The sequence below is a fragment of the Leptidea sinapis genome, chromosome 32 (genome assembly GCF_905404315.1).
Source record: "Leptidea sinapis chromosome 32, ilLepSina1.1, whole genome shotgun sequence".
In the NCBI taxonomy this organism is placed as follows: Eukaryota; Metazoa; Arthropoda; class Insecta; order Lepidoptera; family Pieridae; genus Leptidea; species Leptidea sinapis.
Window position 1 is genome coordinate 7675217 of NC_066296.1, and position 22594 is coordinate 7697810.

At 36.9% G+C, this 22594-nt stretch overlaps 1 protein-coding gene across 1 annotated transcript in view; it reads right to left on the minus strand.

Moving 5' to 3' along the window:
• The window catches only part of LOC126974438 (sine oculis-binding protein homolog), a 59500-nt gene that overhangs the window by 12639 nt on the left and 24267 nt on the right, over nt 1-22594 (minus strand). Inside the window, exon 2 of the mRNA XM_050821929.1 lies at nt 4548-4674. Within this exon, the coding sequence (XP_050677886.1) occupies nt 4548-4674 (127 nt within the window). The remainder of the gene's footprint in view (nt 1-4547; nt 4675-22594) is intronic.

Below are 22594 nucleotides of genomic sequence, written 5' to 3' on the forward strand. Positions count from 1 at the left end.
GTTACAACGGTCAAAGAAGAAGAAACTCCTGTAGTTTACGATGAAGATATAAGCTTCACCCGAATGCTGGTGCCAATGCTTAACGAACTCAATTACGAACAGAAACATTTTGCCAAGATTGAAATATTAAACGTGCTGAGACTCGCAAGAATTAACCATTTTCCAAACACGTCAGTCGAAATCAATACAGTTAAAGTGGAGTTAGAAGAAGATTGTACAGATGACTCCAATGGCTCGGAAAGTCACAATGAGTGAGGATAAGTATTTGATTAACAGTTAAAACATTATGAACCATATAAATATGGTGATTACTCTATGTAAATTTGAAATGGATGAAGGTTTTCGAAAACGAGAGTTAAACAATTTGTTATGTTTAAAAGTGATAACGGAACGCGAGAGGTTGCGGGTTCGGGTCCCGCATCCTTATCACTTTAAAACATAATAATTTTTTTACATCAGCAAGAGCGACATCTCAAGTCAATTTCCTAATATTGGAGTTGAGCAGGTTATCAACTGTAAAGTTGACCGTGTAGATGAAGCCACAACCTGAGAGTTGAACAAAGCATACAAGATTTTACCAACGATACGTCACTCGAACGGTTGGCTAAGTTGGAAGGAGCGCTCGCATGGAACGCGAGAGGTCGCGGGTTCGAGTCCGGCATCGTTTATAAATTTTCAGTTTTATTTGTGTAAACGAGAGTCATTAAAATTTTATACCCGTGATACCTATATGTTATGTAGAACGTTTTCAAAATGTGAATTTTTTGGTATGTTAGTATGTAAATCTAATTAGATTATGAACATATATCAAAATTCTAATAATTTGTTGTAACTGAAAAAGTTTTTGAAGAATATTTATCAATGTGGCTCGACCAAAATACGACACATGAACACACGTTGTCACAGATTAACAAAATAAACTTTTATTAATCTAAGCACGTTGTAAAAATAACTGTAATGGTGTAAATATTAATTTAGTTTTAGTGAAGAAATCAATTTAATTGAACGAACCTAATTTTAACAAAAAGTTAAAATGCGCTCATGTTATATTTATAAGTGATATAAAAGTATTAAAAGTCTGAAGTCAGTTTAAGTTTAATAGCTTTTAATGTAAGGTATAGTTTAGTTTTAGATTTATCATATAAATATCAAGGCAGTATGTTTACGTTTACCAGTGGGAGGCTCCTTTGCATGGGATGCCGAATAGTTTATGCCTTATGGGTATCACAACGGCGCCTATTTCTGCAGTGAAGCAGTAACATTACTGTGTTTAGGTCTGAAGGACGCCGTAGCTAGTGAAATTACTGGGCAAATGAGACTTAACATCTAATTTCTCAAGGTGACGAGCGCAATTGTAGTGCCGCTCAGAATTTTTGGGTTTCTCAAGAATCCTGAGCGGCACTGCATTTTAATGGGCAAGGCGTATCAATTACCATCAGCTGAACGTTTTGTTGTGCAATTATTGATAGTACTGTATTTGAAACTCTGATAACTTAAAAATCGTTATAGATGGAGGACGCAGGACGTTATTCGCAATGATGATAATTTATTGTTAACTATTACAGTTAATTATTACAGTATTACAAACATTATGTATAGTTATATTAAAATTAAAAAAAAATATATGTATCGCCTTGATATTTTTAACAGCAAACATTGTAACAATTATACGCGTTTTAATCCTTTAAAAAGTATTTTATTTAAAGCTATGCAAACCAAAAGTTGTTACTATGTTCAGATTTTTGAATATCATAACCCTTTACTTATTGATCTCTTATTTCTATTTCAATAAAGTTCAGGCCATGGTATGGTAGAGACTCGTTCTTCTCTAAGGAAATCTGCCTTCCGAATGAACTTTAAGAAAAACATTACATATTTTATATGTTATGTAATTTACCTATTTAAAAAATATTTTTGATTTGATTTGATTTAATGTCATTATACTGGTGGAAGACGCTACTACTGTATTATAATAATATATGGTGTCAAAAAACAAATCAGATTTACTCAATTAGGTTACAAGAAGTTACATTTATTTATAAATAACCATTTCCCACTGCTTCGGAAATGGTTGAGCTTTGATTAGAAGAAGTTGCACGAAACTCTGTGCACGAACCGCTTGTTTTAATCAATTTTATAAATAGCTTTATGATTTTACAAATTATTTAAATTACAATCTATGTGAAGCGATACTAGTAAATGTACAAGTACATGAATAGGTAAAAAATGTAAATTAAGAAAATATCAGAAGAGATCAACTGTATATGCATCATTCCACATAATATTACAAACACTAAAACACTTTGCTCTTAAGTTCTTGTCTAAGAATAATAAAAAGTATTAGAACTCAAACTGTATTTCGATGTTTCGAGAAGGACTTTTTGTTAGGGACTCCACTTCCCTACAAATAGTTCCCAACAACAGACGGATTAAAACCGAAAATGGCCAGAAAAGATGCTTGTGTCTATAGTTAGTTATCACAGTACAGTTGTATCTAAAAGAAACGTAAAAACCGTTATTTAATATTTATGCTTTTTGAGTCATAAAACAATGGCTTTATAAAACGTTACAAAAATAAATAGCAACAAGTATGTAGTTATTAATTATACTGCCCCAATAATGCAAAAAAATACTCTAATTACAAAGAAAACAAGAGATTACTTCATATATTATAGTATTTATACAAGAGTTCATTACTCGCGACGAAATGTATAGCTTTTAACTAAGTATCAAATAAAATTCAGGTTTTAAAGGTTTTAAACTTAAATTATTGAAAATTAATTGAAGTATGCGTTTCTTGCTTTATAATCCATAATTATCCAAATGTTTTGAATTTTCTTTAGTGTTTATTCCGCCAATACTCGTCTTTTAAACAATTCGACACGTGTTTCGCCTCTACACGGGGCATTCTCAGGGCATGTTGAATCGCCAAAATCTGGCACGAGACTGGGACGAGTTGGCTCAATTAACACTAAAGAAAATTCAAAACATTTGGTTAAATTATTGAATTAAAGTGTAATTGATAAGATATTTATGAGTTTAAATTGTGGTCTTATTATTTGTCTTTTCATACGTCATAATATATATTTCGGTCAAGATAAATTGTAACAATAAACAAATAAGTGACGGAATACCTTCACATATAGAACAAACCAATTTCAATAAACAAAAGGAACATAATGCCTAATATATCTATTGAAAACATAATGTCAAGGTTTTATATTTGCACGGGACAGACAAGACTTTCAAAATAGGTTAAACCCTAAGATTGAGGATTGAAGCGGAGACGCTTCGCTCCAACTAGATGCCGCACTAACTGTAGCTTTTTTACAACGGCAACTTTATATTGCAGTGGGTATTGGCTATTTGTAAAGATGCTTGTGTGCGTGGCATCTTTCAAACTTAGTAACTTACATACGCTTCGTGTTATTTTACATTGAGATTAATAAAATACAAAATAATTACTGATGATATATGATCCCAGTGTCTTTCTTATTTCTTGTAGTATTATTTTTACAATGTTTTACTACGCAACCTGGAGTTTTACTTTCAATTATTAGCAAGGTTTAACAGAACAAGTGGCACCTTAACGTTCGAGACTGGCTCGAATTCGTCCACTTAGGCGTAGTATTAGTAGACTTTTCCTGCGGTATCTGAAGTGTAGCAGAAAATGTGTTGCACCATTTGACAATTTTTAGATGACGTCGTAACTTTAACTGTTTACCGTAACTTCTTAACGTCTTCGCCGGTTAAAGCTATTGTTAATGATAAATAGCTAAATTCCGATCTATCAAATGTGTCAAATAATCAAGAATATATAGAGAAGCAACAGCCAACGTGTTATTTTCTTTAAATTTTGGTCTCAATGATTCGGTAGGGCATACGTTATAAATAGCGCGAATAGCCCTCTTCTGCAGCACAAATATTGTATTAATGCTATGGGGCTGCCTATCGGCAGCGTTGCCCCATAGCAATATAGCATAGGACTTAATACTATTGAAATAACTAAAGTAAACTAGATATAGATAATTTTTAGATGACGTCATAACTTTAACTGTTAACCGTAACCGTCCAATATTCACCGTTAAAAGCTATTGTTAATGTTAAATAGCTAAATAGGAACCTGTCAAATGTTTCAAATAAAGTATATTCGATTCTGACTTGATAATTCATTTTTGGACTTTAACTATGCTAACGACGAGACGAGCAGGACGTTCAGATGATGGTAATTGATACGCCCTGCCCATTACAATGCAGTGTCGCTCAGGATTCTTGAAAAGCCCAAAAATTTTGAGCGGCACTACAATTGCGCACATTGCACCTTGAGACATAAGATGTAAAGTCTCGTTTGCCCAGTAATTTCACTAGCTACGGCGCCCTTCATACCGAAACACAGTAATGTTTACACATAACTGCTTCACGGCAGAAATAGGCGCCGTTGTGGTACCCATAATCCAGCCGGCATCCTGTGCAAAGGAGCCCACTGGTAATAAATGATGCAACCAAGCTTAAGTTTGCTAAATAGAGGAGTCTTTAAAGTCCGTTACCTTTGTTCTTGAGCTCGGCGGGCTGATGATGTTCAGGACTGGCGCGGGAAGCTGCCCACCGCCTCAGTTCCAGACGTTCGTACCCGTACCACCCCAGCAGCTCGTTCATTGCTGTCTCGGCAAACTCCTGCAAACAATAAAGATGGATGCATATTTCTCGTGGAGATTGTAGCAAATCCTTATCAAAAAATCCGCGCAATATTTGACAAGGTGTTGCCTCGCAAATATACACGAAGCAATCGGCTGGCTCTGCTCCAGGGGTGGGAGAGACGCCTTAAAGTGACGTTTTCAGAAGACTGTAGTGCCATCTGTTAGTTGGCCCAAAAATGAAAGCTTTGGCAGCTGTCACTCGCTTTGAAACCTTTCAACTTTTCTGCCCACTGGCTTAAAATGGCGGCTACGCCTAGCGTTTGCACATGTATGTAGCTCTCGTGTTCCATGTTGCATATTTACACTACTAAATATATCCCTTAAGTTCTATGTTGTGACAAAATTAGATAACTAACTCTACGCGCAATTTCAACATGGTAAAAAATTGCAATACCTACATTAAAAAGTAGAGTTAGTTATTTAATTGCTTCAGAACATTAAAAATTAATTTTATAATTTCGAGCTTAAATATAGTTATTTTCGGCGCAGTTATTTTCTCTCCAGATGGCGCCAGCTTTCAAATAGACAGATCATAATGCGTAGAGAGGGCTCTCTTTTCCCTATATATTATTACTCTTTGCTCTGCTCGGTGGAAACTGACATTGACACAAGCGCTCTTCAAAATAATGCCCGAGTGTGACCATATCATTGAAATGTGTCAATGGCGGTGAGATACTGTGCCATGCATTTGCATTTTGCCCTGTACTTTTCCCGGGGCGTAAAAAGAGTAGGGGAGTCCCAGGCCCATGGGTGTCGTAAGAGGCGACTAAGGGCTTTTTTAGAAGTGGGAGAGTCACGCTGCCGTCTTTTGACGTCAGCACAATCGGGCCAGACTCGTCCGGGTTAATTACCACACTCGCACAAAATACCGGCGTGAAGTAGCGGCCTAGTGCCACTATATTTCGCATAGGTTAGTGTCGAGACCGGAGGCCAATCCTCCCCCCCTCCCCTTCCCCCCCAACAAAAAAATATGAGAGCGGTATATAAAGATTAATTACCCCAGGAGGGTACCGGCTCCTGTAGAGCCGGTGAATCCCTCCCCGAGCATTCGCGCTCGGGTTGCCGGGCACAGTACCGCGCATGACCGATGACAAACGAGGCAGTAGCACCACGGCATCCCGCTCCACGCTTAATGTGGACTTTTGTAACGTCAGGGGAATTCACTCCAACTTAAACGCCGTCCACCACTTGAGACGGCGCAGCCGGCCTTGTGTTTCCTTACGGAGACGCAGATAGCTCGACCTAGCGATACGTCATATTTAACGTACCCCGGGTACAAAATTGAGCACAATTTTTTGCCTCATGCCGGGGTATGTGTGTACGTTAGGGAGGATATCTGCTGTCGCCGTCTCGGCAATTTTGAGGGTAGGGGACCTGTCCACTCTCTGGCTCCGCGTAGATTTTGAGGACCGCTTCCGCATCTTACGTGTGTCTACAGGTCCCATAGTGGTAACGCAGAAACCGATCATCTCATGGGCTGCGTTCAAGCGGCAATTGACGACGTGCTTGCACAGATCCCCTCCGCTGAAATCGTGGTCTTGGGTGATTTCAACGGGCACAATGCCGAATGGCTTGGATCACGTACCACAGACTACGCAGGGCGATCTGCGCATAATTTTGCATTGGCGTTGGTCTGTCCCAATTGGTTGAGTCGCCAACGCGGCTCCCGGATGTGGATAGCCACATGCCGTCCTTATTGGATCTTCTGCTGACTACACATCCCGATGGTTACCAGGTCTTTGTCGACGCCCCTCTCGGAACGTCCGACCATTGCCTGGTCAGGAGTGTAGTGCCTATCCGACGCCAACGTCGCAGACCACCAGCGAGCCGCCGCGTATGGCACTACAAGTCAGCAGATTGGGATAGGATGCGTTCCTTTTTTGCATCCTACCCTTGGGGCAGAGTTTGTTTCCCTTCGGATGATCCTAGTGCCTGTGCCGTTGCAGTAGCCGATGTGATACTACAGGGTATGGATATTTTTATACCAAACTCTGTAATACCCATCGGTGGCAGATCACAGCCCTGGTTCGATGCGTCAGTTAAAGTAGCATCTGACTGCAAAAAACAGGCGTATCGAGCTTGGGTTGCGGCGCTGGGCACAAAGGATCCAAACTGCATAGTTCTTAAGAGGAAATACAACCGTGCCTCCAGATTTTTTAAGCGGCAAATCGCCCGTGCAAAATCAAAACACGTCGTCAAAATCGGCGAGCAGCTTTCCAGTTAACCGACCGGAACACGCAAGTTCTGGTCGTTGTCGAAAGCTGCTCTTGGTAACTTCAGCCAGTCGTCCATGCCGCCGTTGCACATGAGGAATGACACCCTGGCCCATACGGCAAAAGAGAAAGCCGATCTCTTGTGCACTCTTTTCGCCTCCAACTCGACTCTTGACGACAACGGAAAACACCGCCGACCATCCCGCGGTGTCAGAGCTCTATGCCTGAAGTACAGTTCAGACAGAAAACTGTTAGGCGAGCTCTGTTTTCGTTGGACGTCAGGAAGTCGAGCGGGCCGGATGGCATTTTTCCAATCGTGCTTAGAACGTGTGCCCCTGAGTTGACGCCGGTGCTAACGCGTTTATTCCGGCACTCTTATTCTAAAGGCGTAGTCCCTGACTCATAGAAGTCAGCCCTTGTCCATCCGATCCTAAAAAAACCTGGTATACCTAGAGGGTCACCAGTTGATCAACGACCGACAATACGGGTTTCGCCATGGTCGACCGGCAGGTGATCTTCTGGTATACCTAACACATAGATGGGCTGCAGCTATTGAAAGCAAGGGGGAAGGCCTGGCAGTTAGCCTGGATATAGCGAAGGCCTTTGATGGAGTATGGCACAAGGCGCTCCTCTCCAAACTTCCATCATTTGGGCTTCCCGAGAGCTTGTGCAAGTGGACCTCCAGCTTCCTCACTGGGCGCAGCATACAGGTCGTTGTCGATGGATATTGCTCGAACCCGAAGCCCGTGAATGCTGGAGTGCCGCAAGGCTGTGTGCTGTCTCCCACGCTATTTTTTCTGCATATCAATGATATGTTGGACACCTCCAACATTCATTGCTATGCGGATGACAACACTGGTGATGCCGTATACACGGGCCATGCAGGTCTCTCTCGGGAAATCGGCGACCAGTGCCGGGAGAAACTTGTGTCTTCTATCGAGTCCTCTCTTGAGAAGGCCACGTAATGGGGAAAATTGAACCTTGTCCAATTTAACCCCCAGAAGACTCAAGTTTGCGCGTTTACCACTAAAAAAACCCCATTTGTCGTATCACCGCTCTTCGACAACACTTGCCTCAAAGCCTCGCCTAGTATCGGGATACTGGGTCTCGAAATCTCGAGCGATTGCCAATTTCGTGGTAATCTGGAAGGCAAAGCCAAATTGGCTTCAAAGAAACTGGGCGTCATTAATAGAGCACGGCAATACTTCAAGCCGGCCCACATACTAGCGCTCTACAAAGCGCAGGTCCGGCCACACATGGAGTATTGCTGTCATCTCTGGTCTGGCGCACCCCAGTATCAGCTCGATCCATTTGACCGCGTGCAACGCAGAGCAGCTCGAATTGTCGGGGTCCCAGTGCTCTGTGAACGGCTGGATCACTTGGCATTGCGTAGAGACGTCGCTTCATTGTGTATCTTCTACCGCATTTATCACGGGGAGTGTTCCGAAGAGCTGTTTAACCTGATTCCTGCCGCCGAATTCCACCTTCGCACGACACGCCACAAGTTAGGATATCATCCTCACCATCTGGATGTGTGGCGGTCCTCCACAGTGCTGTTTTCAAGGAGCTTTCTTCCACTTACTACAAAGCTGTGGAATGAGCTTCCATGTGCGGTGTTTCCGGGACGATACGATGGGTACCTTCAAAAAAAGCGCGTACACCTTCCTTAAAGGCCGGCAACGCTCCTGTGATTCCTCTAGTGTTGCAAGAGATTGTGGACGGCGGTGATCACTTAACAACAGGTGACCCGTACGCTCGTTTGTCCTCCTATTAAATTAAAAAAAAAATGCTCTGCACTGTTTAAAAAGGCATTGACGCAGTGGGGAGTGTGCTGCGTGAAAAATCCGCTCAAGTAAGTTCTTTTTCATTTCTCATACTCTATTATCTAGTATTGTTGTTTTGATCTGATTATTGGGTAGAAAATGCTGCTTCCCTCCCTTTTTCGCTGTGGAGACAGAGAGGGAAAAACTCATGCAAATTACTTCTCACCCAAGGGCCGGAATGAACTTTAAAAATAGAACTGTTGTCAGCTGTGAAGAGTTTTATGTAAAAGAAAAACTAATAAAAAAAAATCTGCGACCATGTGACTTTCTAAACAGCCAGTGTGAACTTAGCGCAAACTTCTTTGAGCGGAATAAGCCGCAACAATTACGCGGTGAGGTCCATATTTAAAATTCAAAAAGTGGACATAAATTGTCCTAATTCGACAATTAATTTTAAATAGGTACTCTAATATTATGACATATTATCTATGAATAGTTTAGATAAACAAATAGTTTTATTTTCCTCATATTCGAAATGAAAAGTAGAGTGTTTAACACGGGTAAAAAAATCAATTCCTACTCGGACTATAGCCTTCATTCCTAGTCTAAATACCTCGGGAATTGATTCCTTCGACCCTCGGTTACGATCTACTATACATAATACTTATGTAATCTTTGGGCTTCTCTGATAATCCAAGTCATTTGTGAGTTCAGCCACAAAACTACTTGTAGATATATAGTCCCAATATCAGATCTGGTTTCAGATATATCGCAATCCAGGAATATCTTGATATCAGCTCAATTTTCTGTTTTTTTTTTTTTTTGTATATCAAATATTCATCTGACACGGTACGCAAGATCTGAACTCTAACAGAGATAGATAAGATTAATTATTGCTAGTTTTTATTAGGTTTGAAGAGTTTATTTCTCAAAAAGAACAAAAGTTCACTTACATGAGAACAATGATTCTATGTAAATATAAAAGAAAGCATACATTTTATAGTTTTATAGTTACGGTGACTTTAAAGTTAAACAATAATAAATTAAAAACACGCTATGTTCTAAGGTAACAATCTAACTATTGTGCTTTTTTAATTTAGCTTTAAATTTAGGAAAAGATTTTTCCTCAAATACATCTTTCGGCAAGTCATTATAGAGTAGGGCTCCCTCAAACTGTATAGTTTTCGTACCATAATTTGTCCTAGCTTTAGTTAGTTGTAGCTTATGTTTGTTTCGGGTACCATGTTTATGTGATTTTGTCTTAAAAGTGATTTGTGTATGTACGGAATTTAAGAGTATTTTCCTAACTAGTATGCATACTTTGTATTTGTATAAATGACTTATTGTTATTTTTTTATTGAGTTATTCGACATCAAAAACGCAAAACCACGCTATTAATGGACCGATATGGCTTGTTTTTTCATTTGAATGGGTCACATTACAAAATTATCCTCATCTTATAAAAAAAATACTATTTTCATTTGTTTTTTAAATTATGCATGCATGTTTAGGGTCGGTATCTTGTTTTTCGTAAAAAGTTTTTTATTTAGAATAAATACAGTTCGACGTTGAAAGCTAGTTCCACACTATTACCAGTGGGAGGCTCCTTTGCACAGGATGCCGGCTAGATTATGGGTACCACAACGGCGCCTATTTCTGCCTTCAAGCAGTAATGTGTAAACATTACTATGTTTCGGTCTGAAGGGCGCCATAGCTAGTGATATTACTGGGCAAATTAGACCTAACATCTTATGTCTAAAGGTGACGAGCGCAATTGTAGTGCCCACGGCACGGCACGGCATGGTAGGGCAGGGCGTATGAATTACAATCAGCTGAACGTCCTTCTTGTTTCGTCCCGTATTTGCATAAAAAAAAACACTCCACATTGCTATCTACGACACGGGTCTGCAAGGATTTCAACGTTTGTAAAAATTACATTCTTATTCTCATAAAACAACACAATATAAATGATGGCCTCTTTATTATATTGATGTGTATTGTAACACATAAATCTGAAAGAGTTTGTAAACTGCCGCAAGTCGCGACGTAACTCAAGAGGTATCTGTGTCACTATAAAAAGATCAAACTCGTGAAAGTAGAATTGGTTTAACAAAGGACAACATGGTGATTTAAATGTCCAATGTTATAAATATTCTTATAATCTTCTTGGCATAATATGAACATTTAATTACTGTTGCGTTAAATAAACAGCGAAGAAAACAACGAGAGGGAACTTACATACGGCCGCGATTTGCGACGAAATTGAATGGTTTTTTTTTTCGACAAAATTATGTCAAAGTTGTCAATTGTATTACTATTCATTATTTGGAGAAACTTTAGATTATTAAGGCGACATTAAATGCCGGTGACCTTGAGCGATATGAGTTCACGGTTCCTATGTAACAAAGCCAATATTTTCAAAATTCTTGCGTCGAAAATTTAACATTTTAACAGGCGCAAACTGTTTAATTGCTTACAATCCTCATTATTGATTACGTAAAAGTAAAAGCTATAAGAACAACTTTTATGAGAGCAGTATACTAAACAAATGCATCATACCGAGAAAAAACTTGTTTAACTGCAAACAAAACTGGTAGTTCATAATAGCTCTGGAGTGTTAAGTTTAACTAACAGCAAGCATAAGCAACCTACAAGTAAGACTTAAGGGTATGTGTAACAGGATAAAGTAGTGTTTATAGCTCCAAATGCTATATTTTCACCACGAAACTTGTCTAAAAACACCTTGTTTGCGTGTTTTCTGCTTAAGAATAAATGGAACTGCCGTGGGGAATATTTTCACAATATGATTTTTTAGCTATTTACCTATTAAGTTATGATACCTTATTACCAAACAATAACTTTAAAATATTTCATTTGCAAAACTGAAAATGCTATATTACAAATTGGTAAAAATAATTTTCGTTTTTCTATCTGTTGACTAAACAAACTAAACGCGACGATGTTGTCCGATGTGCCGTGTGCGTGACGTCATATTATAATAAATATGTGATGTTTTTCTTTCCTTTACCGTTTAAAAGAGTATCTTGTTGTTTGTTATAATTCTTATAATGTGACGTCACAAATTAAAATCTCACGTGACCTACATACAGCTGCGATTTGCGACGAAATCGAAAGGTTTTGTGTGAAGTTAAGCAACTCACGCTGGGCTTCAAATAGCTAGAACACATGGTCAAGGCTTGGGGCCGACTAAAATCATCTATTCATTCTTGTAACTTTTTTTCGTTTGTTGTTAAACCGCGCGTTATGCAAGAAATTTCTTGCCTCGATCAGCCACTGTGTGGAAATAATAACCGGCTGCGGATTTCCCAAACAGATTGGAGACCTACAAGAAAGAGCATACTCCCACCTTAAAGGCCGGCAACGCATTTCTTGCCACCTGTTGTCCATGGTCGGTTGCCTCACCTCACCCCATCCCGTCAGCCTCTTGCCCGTTTGCCCCTTATAAAATAAAAGTTGGTAAGTATTACTAAAATTTAAAGGGGGCACCGAATAATTACTTGGCGTTGGGTAAAACCATTCTTTACCGATTTATTACACAAATAAACTTAAAAAATAGAAAACCGCAAAACTTTTGTTAAAGGTGGAATAAACGCCAATACAAACTTTTGCCTTTTGCCCGCTTGCCACCTCTTATCTAAAAAACGTTTTCCGGCGTTACCAGGGCCCCATCGGTGTGAAAGAGCTGAGTTGCAGATTGCACAAATGAATGAGAACGACGCTGAACTTCGATTGATTCTAATTTAATATTTTTACTGTTCACTTTCGCTCCAGTCTTGTTTTAAGTAACACATGTTCTAATATTATTATAATTAATGATTTGCGTAGTAAATAATAATTTTTAAAAAGACATTTTATGATCGTCCGAACATAACTCCGGTTAGATTTTTTTTTTGTTTTCAAACCTAGGTCTGCGGGTGTGCACGTAAATAGTCGGCTAATAATTTCTGGCTACAGAATCATCTGAATATGTACAAAAGTTCATTAATTTACTTCAAGTATAAACACTTCAAACACAAATATACTCTTTTTCAGAGGATGCCGGAAGGATTTATGGGTACCACAACGGCTCCTATTTCTGCCGTGAAGCAGTAATGTGTAAGCATTACTATTTCAGTCTGAAGGGCGCCGTAGCTAGTAAAATTACTGGGCAAATGTGACTTAACATCTTATGACTCGCAATTGAGAGCGCAATTGAGATGCCAATCATAATTTTTGGGTTTTTCAAGGATCCTGCGCGGCACAGCATTGTAATAGACAGGGCGTATCAATTACTATCAGCCGAACGTCCTGCTCGCCTCGTCCTTTATTGTCATAAAAAAATATTATGTATTAATGTAACCGAAGCCAAATTTAATATATAAAATTCTCGTGTCATGGTGTTAAACATTGAACTCCTCCGAAACGGCTTGACCGATTCTAATGAAATTTTGAGTGCATATAGGGTAGGTCTGAGAATCGGACATCTATTTTTCATCCCCCTAAATGTTAAGGGTGGTCCACAAGAAGTTTTTTTTTTAATTTTTTTGATTTTTTTTTAAATTTGTTTGATTATGAAAAAATACATACAACTTCAAATTTCACCCATCTACGATCAACAGTTACTTTTGTATCGCGATTTTAATATCGGCAATACAACGTGCTGGGTCAGCTAGTAATACTATAAATTTTATACTTACTATAAACAAAGCCAATACTATAAAGTAAATACATAGTATAATATATACTAACGAAGCTTATAAGTATACTCAGCATATATGATAGAAAATCTAATTACTGAGTACAGACACAGTTTTTGTAACCGATAGCTCAGTCTTCAAAGACGTCTTCATTATATGAGTATCCTTTGTCATGCGAGCTCCTCGTAAACCTGATTAATTATCGCGGCAACGTGACACGTTCGCTACGTACATTATACATTTAACGCCAACACTAGCCTCTGTAGAATTTCTACTCTGTACCGTCTATGGTCACCACAGATAAAAAAGATCTAATGTATTTAAATAATAGTTGTCAGTTATTATTACTATAAAATTATTTGACTTTATTATAATCTTATTAAATTTGATGTTATTTAAAGCGTTTCTCTTGTGACTTGTGAAACAGACTCTGCCCATTGAGGCATTTCCGTAGTATTTTAGACAAAAGCGAATCTATGTATGTAGCTAAATGAAAAATATAAAACATTGGGTTTGAGTCCCGGTAGGTGCAAACATTTATTTGATGTATATGGTTGTTTGTTTCCCAGTCATGGATGTTTATATGTATTTATGTATGTTTAAGTAAGTATTAAATATATCGTCGTCTTGCGACACATAGTACGGGCTATGCCTAGGCAAGATAATTTGTGTAAAAGTGTGTCAATATTATATTATTATAATAGCCACATTATATTATCAGGTAATGGGTGGATATATTTATTATATTTAAATACAAGGAGCCTCATAATCCATACGATTTGTTGGTAACTGATTAAAAAATACATTATATAATATATACTTTCTGAGTGGCGTGGCTTACAATATTTAAGTAAGTCTTGTGAAAAAAAATTTTATCTAGAAGGACGACAATAATTAAATAATGGAGCTGCCATCAGGAACATTAGCCTTTATGATTTTTTTACTAATAATATAATAATTAATAATAATAATTTTAAAATATTTATTTTGCAAAACTTAGTATTGCAAATGTTACCTATATATTGGTAAAAATAATTTGCGATTATTTATCTGTTGACTAAAACAACCAAAAACGCGACGACCATTTTGAAAGTTGTGCGTGACGTCACATTATAGCAAACATCTGTTGTTTACCTTTCCTTAGTTAGTACCTTAAAAAAGAGTATTTAGTTGTTTGTTATAATGTGACGTCACAAATCAAAATGTCACGTGACTGACTGTTTGCGCGCAAAATTTAAAATTTATTATGTAAAACAATATTTTATTTATTGAAATAACACTTGTTCGCTGATAAAACTATTGTGAGGGGTATATCATTGTAAATTTTTAAGATACTTTTTGAAGAAAACACTCAAGTAGCTAATTGTTTATAATGAGCGTCAACTATTCAATATATATTTTTTTATAATATAAAAGCTTACATAGTTTGTTAAAAGTAAATGTCTGTGTTACCAGCGCGGTGTGTTACGTTTCGCAATTATTTACCCAACATACGATATTACGTGCGCGATCGCGGTAAAGCCGTGCACCCATTAGTCAGAACTCAGAACCCGATCAAATAGACCCCCACCACATTCGCAAATGATGCATGAATCCGATATCTTTACGCTGCGTTAATTAATTCACGTTCAAATTGGAAATACATGTCTTATACGAGTCTGTAGGCCGCTTGTTTTGAAAATAACTTAAAGCAAGTTTGGATTTATCATTAATTAATTGTTGTAAAAGCATTATACCACGCTGACCGCTTTCGACCATACCTGAGACACCCGTTTTTATTTTAATCCGAACATTTTAAGCTATTTTGAATTTGTTATAAAAAACTGGATCGTTTCGATGCAAATGTTTATAAAAAAAGTTATTGGAATACCTGACGTCATCAAGTAGGTATACAGTTATAATGGAAAAGAAAGACAAACGAGTATACGGGCTGGTGTTAATTGATCACCGCCGCCCACATTCTCTTGCAACACCAGAGGAATCACAGGAGCCTTGCGGGCAAAGAATATATAACAGGTGTGCCCTGAGAGTATGCGTATACTATGAGCTAAGTAAAATATATAGAAACTACCTATGTAGAATAGAAATATAAACTTTATTCAACTTAGGGGTAAAGAGATAAATTGAAGATATTTTCATAACGGGTATACATTATTGGATGTACAATATTTTTGGTTAATCTATATATATAAAAATTGTCTTTGTCTGTGGCTCTTTCTCGCCTAAACCACTGATCAGGATATGAAACTACCACCATTCGATGCGAAATTTATCCTAGATGATTTATGCTTACTTATTTTTTATTGTAGAAGTCATTTACTTTTAAAATTCGCCCAGCGAAGCGGGCGGGAACCGCTTGTCCTTGATAAACAAAACGATTCGATTGTTTTGACAACCTTCGAAAAGCAAGGAGTTTCTAAATCTAGGACATCATTATTGGACTTAGTGACATATTAATGGTCATAGGAATTGGAAATTTTCAACGTTTGAATGAGATAGGTGAGTCTGAAGGAATCATTGGGATTCGTGGTAGAAGTAGGTATAACTTCACCTTGATAATAGTGACCTCAATAATATTTCCAATGTATTACGGTGTACAAAATACTCATTGATAAGTAACACAATTACATAATATGCAGCAAAATCTCACCTTCTCTTGGTGGAGCGTGCACAGAGGGCTGTCTTGAAGGTATGTTGTTTTAAGCCTCGCCTGTATCCCACAACAAAACTTTATGAATACTGCCAAGTTCTGACAGTCAGGCAACTCTTCATATTAGCGATTGTTATCAAACAGCACCCTTTAACTGAGTTTAGGCCAGAGTCTACTAGCCGCAATCATCTTGTGGTAGTATCTACGAAGGTTAGGACATCATTTAGCCGCAGATTCTTTCTGTTTCTGGGACCGTACCTTTATAATAAGCTACACAAGGTATTATGTTTGTATGGTCTAAACATGTACAAATGTCGGTCAACTGCACACGAATGGCTCATTTTGCAAGACTACTGTCACACAGAGAGACTCCTTGAGGTCTTGGATAGTTAGCACACCTATACTCGTAAACCGAGAACACCCTATCGTACGCATGTTTGCACATACACTCTCACTCTCTCACACACACACACATACACACACACACACACACACACACACACACACACATTTACCTATCCTTTGGAATTTAAGCTTTTTAGTCACTGTGTCAGTGGAATCCTGGTGACCAGTAATACAGGTATTTTATTACCTACCACAGGCACCAGCGATCCACGACCAAAACTTATGTATACCCTGTATTTTTAAGTGTTCGCCTTATTGTAATTTTGGTTGTTGGTGAGAAATAAAAGTTATTATTATTATAACAATGATTTTACGACAGAACTAACTAGGTACAATGCTATGTATAAACTAAATTTTGAATTGCTCACAAATCTTTTTCTCAAAACTATATAAATAGTCATGAAACAGATCCAACTCGATGCGACAATTTATTAAAGTATACTCTTCAAGAATCCTTTGAAACTTAAGCTTCTTAATGTAACATAGTCAAGAAATAAAAGCGGCAGGTTTATTAATAAAACACAACAATGGACTTACTACGTTCAAAGCAGTAACATTAGCTGGCCGCTATCGATACCGTGTATGCTCCGAGTATAACATAAATGCTTTTAATGGCGGTAGCACGGCTAAGGTAAATTTAGGAGTGTTCGCTGGCAACCCGATACGGCGACCTACGCACGCTACTATTGATACTTGCTAGTAAACTTATACTGGAAATTACAATTACAAAGAACCTTCTGTTTGGGCGCCACTTGAGTGATACGTTGGGATTTATAACAATAACTATAACATCATTTTAATACAGTTATTTAGTATTATTTTAATTAGTTTCAGTACTTATTATTGTTTGGCTTGAAGGCGCATCCTTTTGAGATTTCACCAATGACGAGTGTATTTTATTCAACTACTTTATTTAAAGAGGGTTTCGTGAATGAACTAAGCACTTTTTAACTGCTGAGATCATGTACCGCAAAGAACACTGTTGTTGTATCTAAAACAAAAAAGACATACACAAAGGGTTAGTTGGTTAAAAGACGAACAAACTTAAGTTTTATATTATTTTGGTTAATGAATGAACATAAAATATAAACAAAAGGGGAATTAACAAAGGAAAATACTTATGTCAAAAATGTCTGAATAGACATTCTTATACAATGTCAACAGCTGTCAAACTCGTAACAAGTCGGTGTTTATCAAGTGAAGGATCTAGAAAATTCGAGCAATCTATACTTAGATTAAGGATCGGTCTCCGCTGTTCTCCAACTAGATACCGCAGGCGTAGTCTGTATTATATTTCGTAAGTATTAGTAAGAATATATAATATATTTCTTTATAAAAATTATAATTGAGTAAGTGACATAAAACCTTCTGTTTGGGCGTCACTTGAGTGATACGTAGATAGTGATAGATCCTCTATTACAATAACTTAAACAAAAAAATTAAAATGTACTTTTTTTCAGATTCAGATAATTATTATTTTAATTAGTTTCAAGATGTCAAAAATGTCTGAATAAACATTTTTGTGAAACAATGTCAACTGTCAAACTCCAAGCAAGTTGGTGTCAAGCGAATGATCTAGAAAATTCGAGCAATCGATATTTCTATATAAAATCTACATAGATAGATTTAAATAAAACACTTTTTAAAGGATTAAAATTTAAAACTCGTGTAACTGTGTTTTTACATTAGATTTTTCCGTTAAAGTTAAATTTGTGTTACTAAATATTCTACTTAACCCGACGTTTCGAGGCCTTTCAGATTACATTTTAATTTTATATAAGTTTTAATCCTTTAAAAATATTTTATTAAAATATGGGTACACTGGCGAAAATCAAAGAAAATCCTAATTAAATTTTTATTTATATTGTCATTTATACTACCGCGGAATTTTGTATAATATTCATCGGTCGAATAAATATAGGCGAGATAGACCCGCAATTCACTCTAACTTACTGTAAAATTGCGATAGAAAGCTGTTTATCATGTGATAGAATTGAACGATTTGATGATAAAAATTCACCAGTGCGTACACTGTTCACTATTAGCTATTTTTATGTGGCTTTCAAAATACATATGTTATGCGATATGGGATTAAATAAATCGGCGGTTTTATTATTCACAAACTGGTAAACATTATTGTAAATTTAATTCTTCAATTTGTTAAATTTAATAAATAATAAATTGTTTGTATATTTGACGAATTGTTTTGTTTAATAAATAAAAATTTTAATATATACTTACTGAAATTATTGTATCTAGATGGAGGTATAGATAAATATATAAACATACATTTACAGTATTTACTTTCAAGTTATAAGACAATGGCGAGTAGTATGTTTTTGGTCTCAAAAGTTTAAAATTATGTAAAGATTAAAAGGTGTTTAGATATATAACAAAATATATTGATTTAAAGTCTCTGTTTGACTTTAACATCAATCTCTATAATTTTTAATTAGTTTTCTATCTATTTATTCTATTAAGTGTTTTCGGACGGTTACAAAATAATTAATTGACGACCCCTATAGTCCTGGTTGGAATACCGGTAGGTACAATCATTTATATGATGAATATGAATGTTTGTTACCGAGTCATGTATGTTTATATGTATTTATATAAGTTTAAGTATATTGTATTTTAAAATATCGTTGTATTGTACCCATAGTACAGGCTATGCCTAGTTTGGGGCAAGATAATTTGTGTAAGAGTGTGTCAATATTATTATTATGAATTAATTTTAATAAGCAACAATCAAAGTAGATTCTTTTCGAAATAGTATGCGAAAAGCAATAAGCAAAATGTAATTTTTAAAGTTTTCATTAATATATTTGTAATAACCCTATTGAATATATATATTATATCACAATTGTTTCGACTTACTTTGTAATATAAATATCTTAATTTAGGTAGCAATAATCAAAACAAGTGACACAGTATAACGATAACAAAGTAAGGCCATTGGGCATTCAGAAATGAGTGAGTACACAAAGATATCGCATGTCGACGACCAGTCATGCTGATAATTTACCTAATGCCGTGTAAAACGATCGCCGGCTAATGTGTAACGAAATCAAATATATTTCGTAAATATTTCTTAGCTATTGATAAATGGCTTGCAATTTGTACTTAAGGTGAACGTGTGGGGAAATTAGGTTAGAATACAGTCACTCAAAAAGTAGGCATTACTAACTCTAGTTGGCTTAAAGGGTAAATGTATACACTTTTATAATAAAGTCTCAGCCACTGTTCAGGCATTATCCATAAATAAATTTAAATGTTTTTTTAAAAAATGGCTCTGTCGTAAATCCTACTACTCCACAGCTGAATATCTAAGTGATTGGACAGTCTGGGACTGTGTTATGATTATTTTATAGCAGGGTCAAACGGTCGATCGGGATCGACAGGTCGAGTGCTTTCTGAGTCGATCTCGAGAAAAAAATCCGGTATAGTAAACTAAAATCGGTAATTACGTACCATCTTATGAAAAGTATACTCAGGACATGCAGTGTCATGCAGATTCAACATCCAAAGTCGCTCTTTAGTTAAGTTTGGAACTTTAGAACGCGTTTGTTTTGTAAGAATCAATTAACTCGCAATTTTGAATAATAATTACGAGTTTTTTCATAGACATTTTCGAGCAGACCTACACTTGACAAAAAAATGCATATTGTGCGCAAAACTAATATCTATGTCATCGTGACACTCTACCTAGATGACAATCCTTCATCACACATACTTGTAGCCTCTCAGAGCCGATCGATCGTAGTCTAACAATTTTGAGGTAGATCGCCATCAGTTCAAGCTTGAGCACCCCTGATTTATAGCATTAGCAATGACAGTACAATATTGTATGTTTCATTAAAAAGAGCGCAAAAAACTAATGCTGTGAGAGTTTCTTGCGCCGCTTCTTCCTTCTCAGACCGCCATTTGTTTCCGAAGCGGTAGTAGTAGCTTTTATATTAGAAATTACATCAAAAATAATTCTGAAGGAATCAATTTTGAGAAAATAAATGCCTTTTTATGCCCTTTCCATATGTGCGGAAAGTTATTATATTCCGCACTAGTTGCTATTTGGTTAATTTAATTAGCTGTTCAATTGTTCTTACTTTACTTATCCGTGGATTAAACTCGTTTTCATTGATTTCATTTGTTTTATTGTTTGCAAATGTATTTAAAAAGACGTATCATGTACATGAGGAAATGTCACTTCCAAAGAAGAAATTACATATTTTCCGCATTTTTATGTATAGGTCTAACATTTCATTTAGAATAAACGCTATTATATTGGCAAAATATGGACTATGTTGAAGCTTAATTTATATTTAATGTATGCAACAAACTTGTATAGAATTTTCTTATGTGCAGTCATAATTTTACAGATTGCTTGCCGTAATGTCAATTTCAATTTGCGAAGTGACTAAAAAAACTCTACTACTTCTCTACAAACAAGCAAACCTTAATTAACCGGTGGCATCAATATACAGTAGTGTACTATTAAATATTATGCAAGGCAAGATCGAGGCAATAGCTGTATAAATCCAAGGCAGATTCCTTTATAACAACACAAGAGTCATTCAAATAGTCAAAGTTAGGATAGGCATTATTCGTGAGAATGAATGGCACCCTTAGAAGAAGGTAGAAAGTACAGGATTGTCACTTTCGGGTTTTTAGTCTTAATTATTGTTCTGTGGGGGAACTATGCTAGGTGTGTAACTCGCAAAAACATATTGTCTCAAAGATCACAACCAGTAAGAACGGATTTCCGCCCTCAAAAACATCCGTGTAGTAAATTTTATTCTAATCGTTATAACCGATCCCCAGATACAGAAATTACTCCTTAATTGACCTCTTTTTCAATTCCAAAATAATAACCTTATTTCGTTAGATTAAAAAAATAGACAACATAACAAAACAACACAGATAACATTATGTCCTTGCGAAAAAACGCTGCAACAGAAAACTTTACTACCATTTAACAACAAAACAGTCTGTGTTGATTCATAATGGCTTGTTCCCTAGAAATAGCGCAGTATGAGAAGAACACAGGCCAATAAATTCACATGAGTTCAATCACGAAGCTACACAGAAACTTATCAAGTAAGTCGAGTCCTTGTTCCATAGCCATAAATTCTTATGAACTCTAGCAATCAATATGAGAAGCGCTATTCACAAGCTATATTCAATAACAGTCTAACCCTACGCAACACAATCGAATGGCAACAAAAACCGCGGCGTCCCATTACATCTCCGATAACCGACAGAAGATTATATTTCACATGCTACTCATTATATCGTGTGCGAAACAAAGCCGGTCTCGAGTTGCGCTGCACTCTTCGGAAGCTGTGGACATGCGAAACCGCCACACTTTCGGGAAGACTCGTTTAGGTGGCAACACTGCTTTGATGAGCGCCTTTGTAAAACTATACCCGAATATCTCTCTGTATAATTGCTGTAGCTGTGGTACACTGCTGCTAAATTGAATTAGTTATATAAAGTATCCATCGCTACTCTGTGGTTATTGTATATGCCCTCGATTTATAAGAAACCAATAACTGCATATTTAGTGTTTTAATATTTCTTGACTTAACTTTTGACGGCAATCCACCCGAATGATTCCTTTCACGACTTTTCTCTAAGTCTCGTAGTTTCCGACTTGGCCATCACAGCCCTTCTCAAAAAACCAACCTGTATATACGATAAGATACGCTTGCAATAATAATGGGTTGGTTACATACTTGCATTAATTGTCAAAGTAATTTAAAATGACAGTACATGAGCGAAGCAATGTTTCCCGAGGAGTTTAAATAATGAAAAAAAGAGAAAACCTCGACTCGTCATTCATCATCTCACTCACTCATTTAATCGTGATCTTCGAAGACAAGCCGCTAGCTTTGCCGACGCTGTGGCAGGTTTTGAAATCTATAGGTATATGTAAGTTGATGTGTGTACGTGTAAGGCTGTGGAGTTTAATAGTCATCAGATAAACATATTATCTCAGCAGATACTCCATAGGGAGTGCCGCTTGCGCCTCTCTCTCCTCAAGAGAAGGTCGCCTTCGATGAAGGCTTAGAGGGCACTTGCCCAAAGCCAACCACAGGTGGTGTTTAGTGGGTAGGCACCTAGGTTTTACGTGAGTCCCACATAACCAACGCAGACTTAGGCTGCGTTGGTA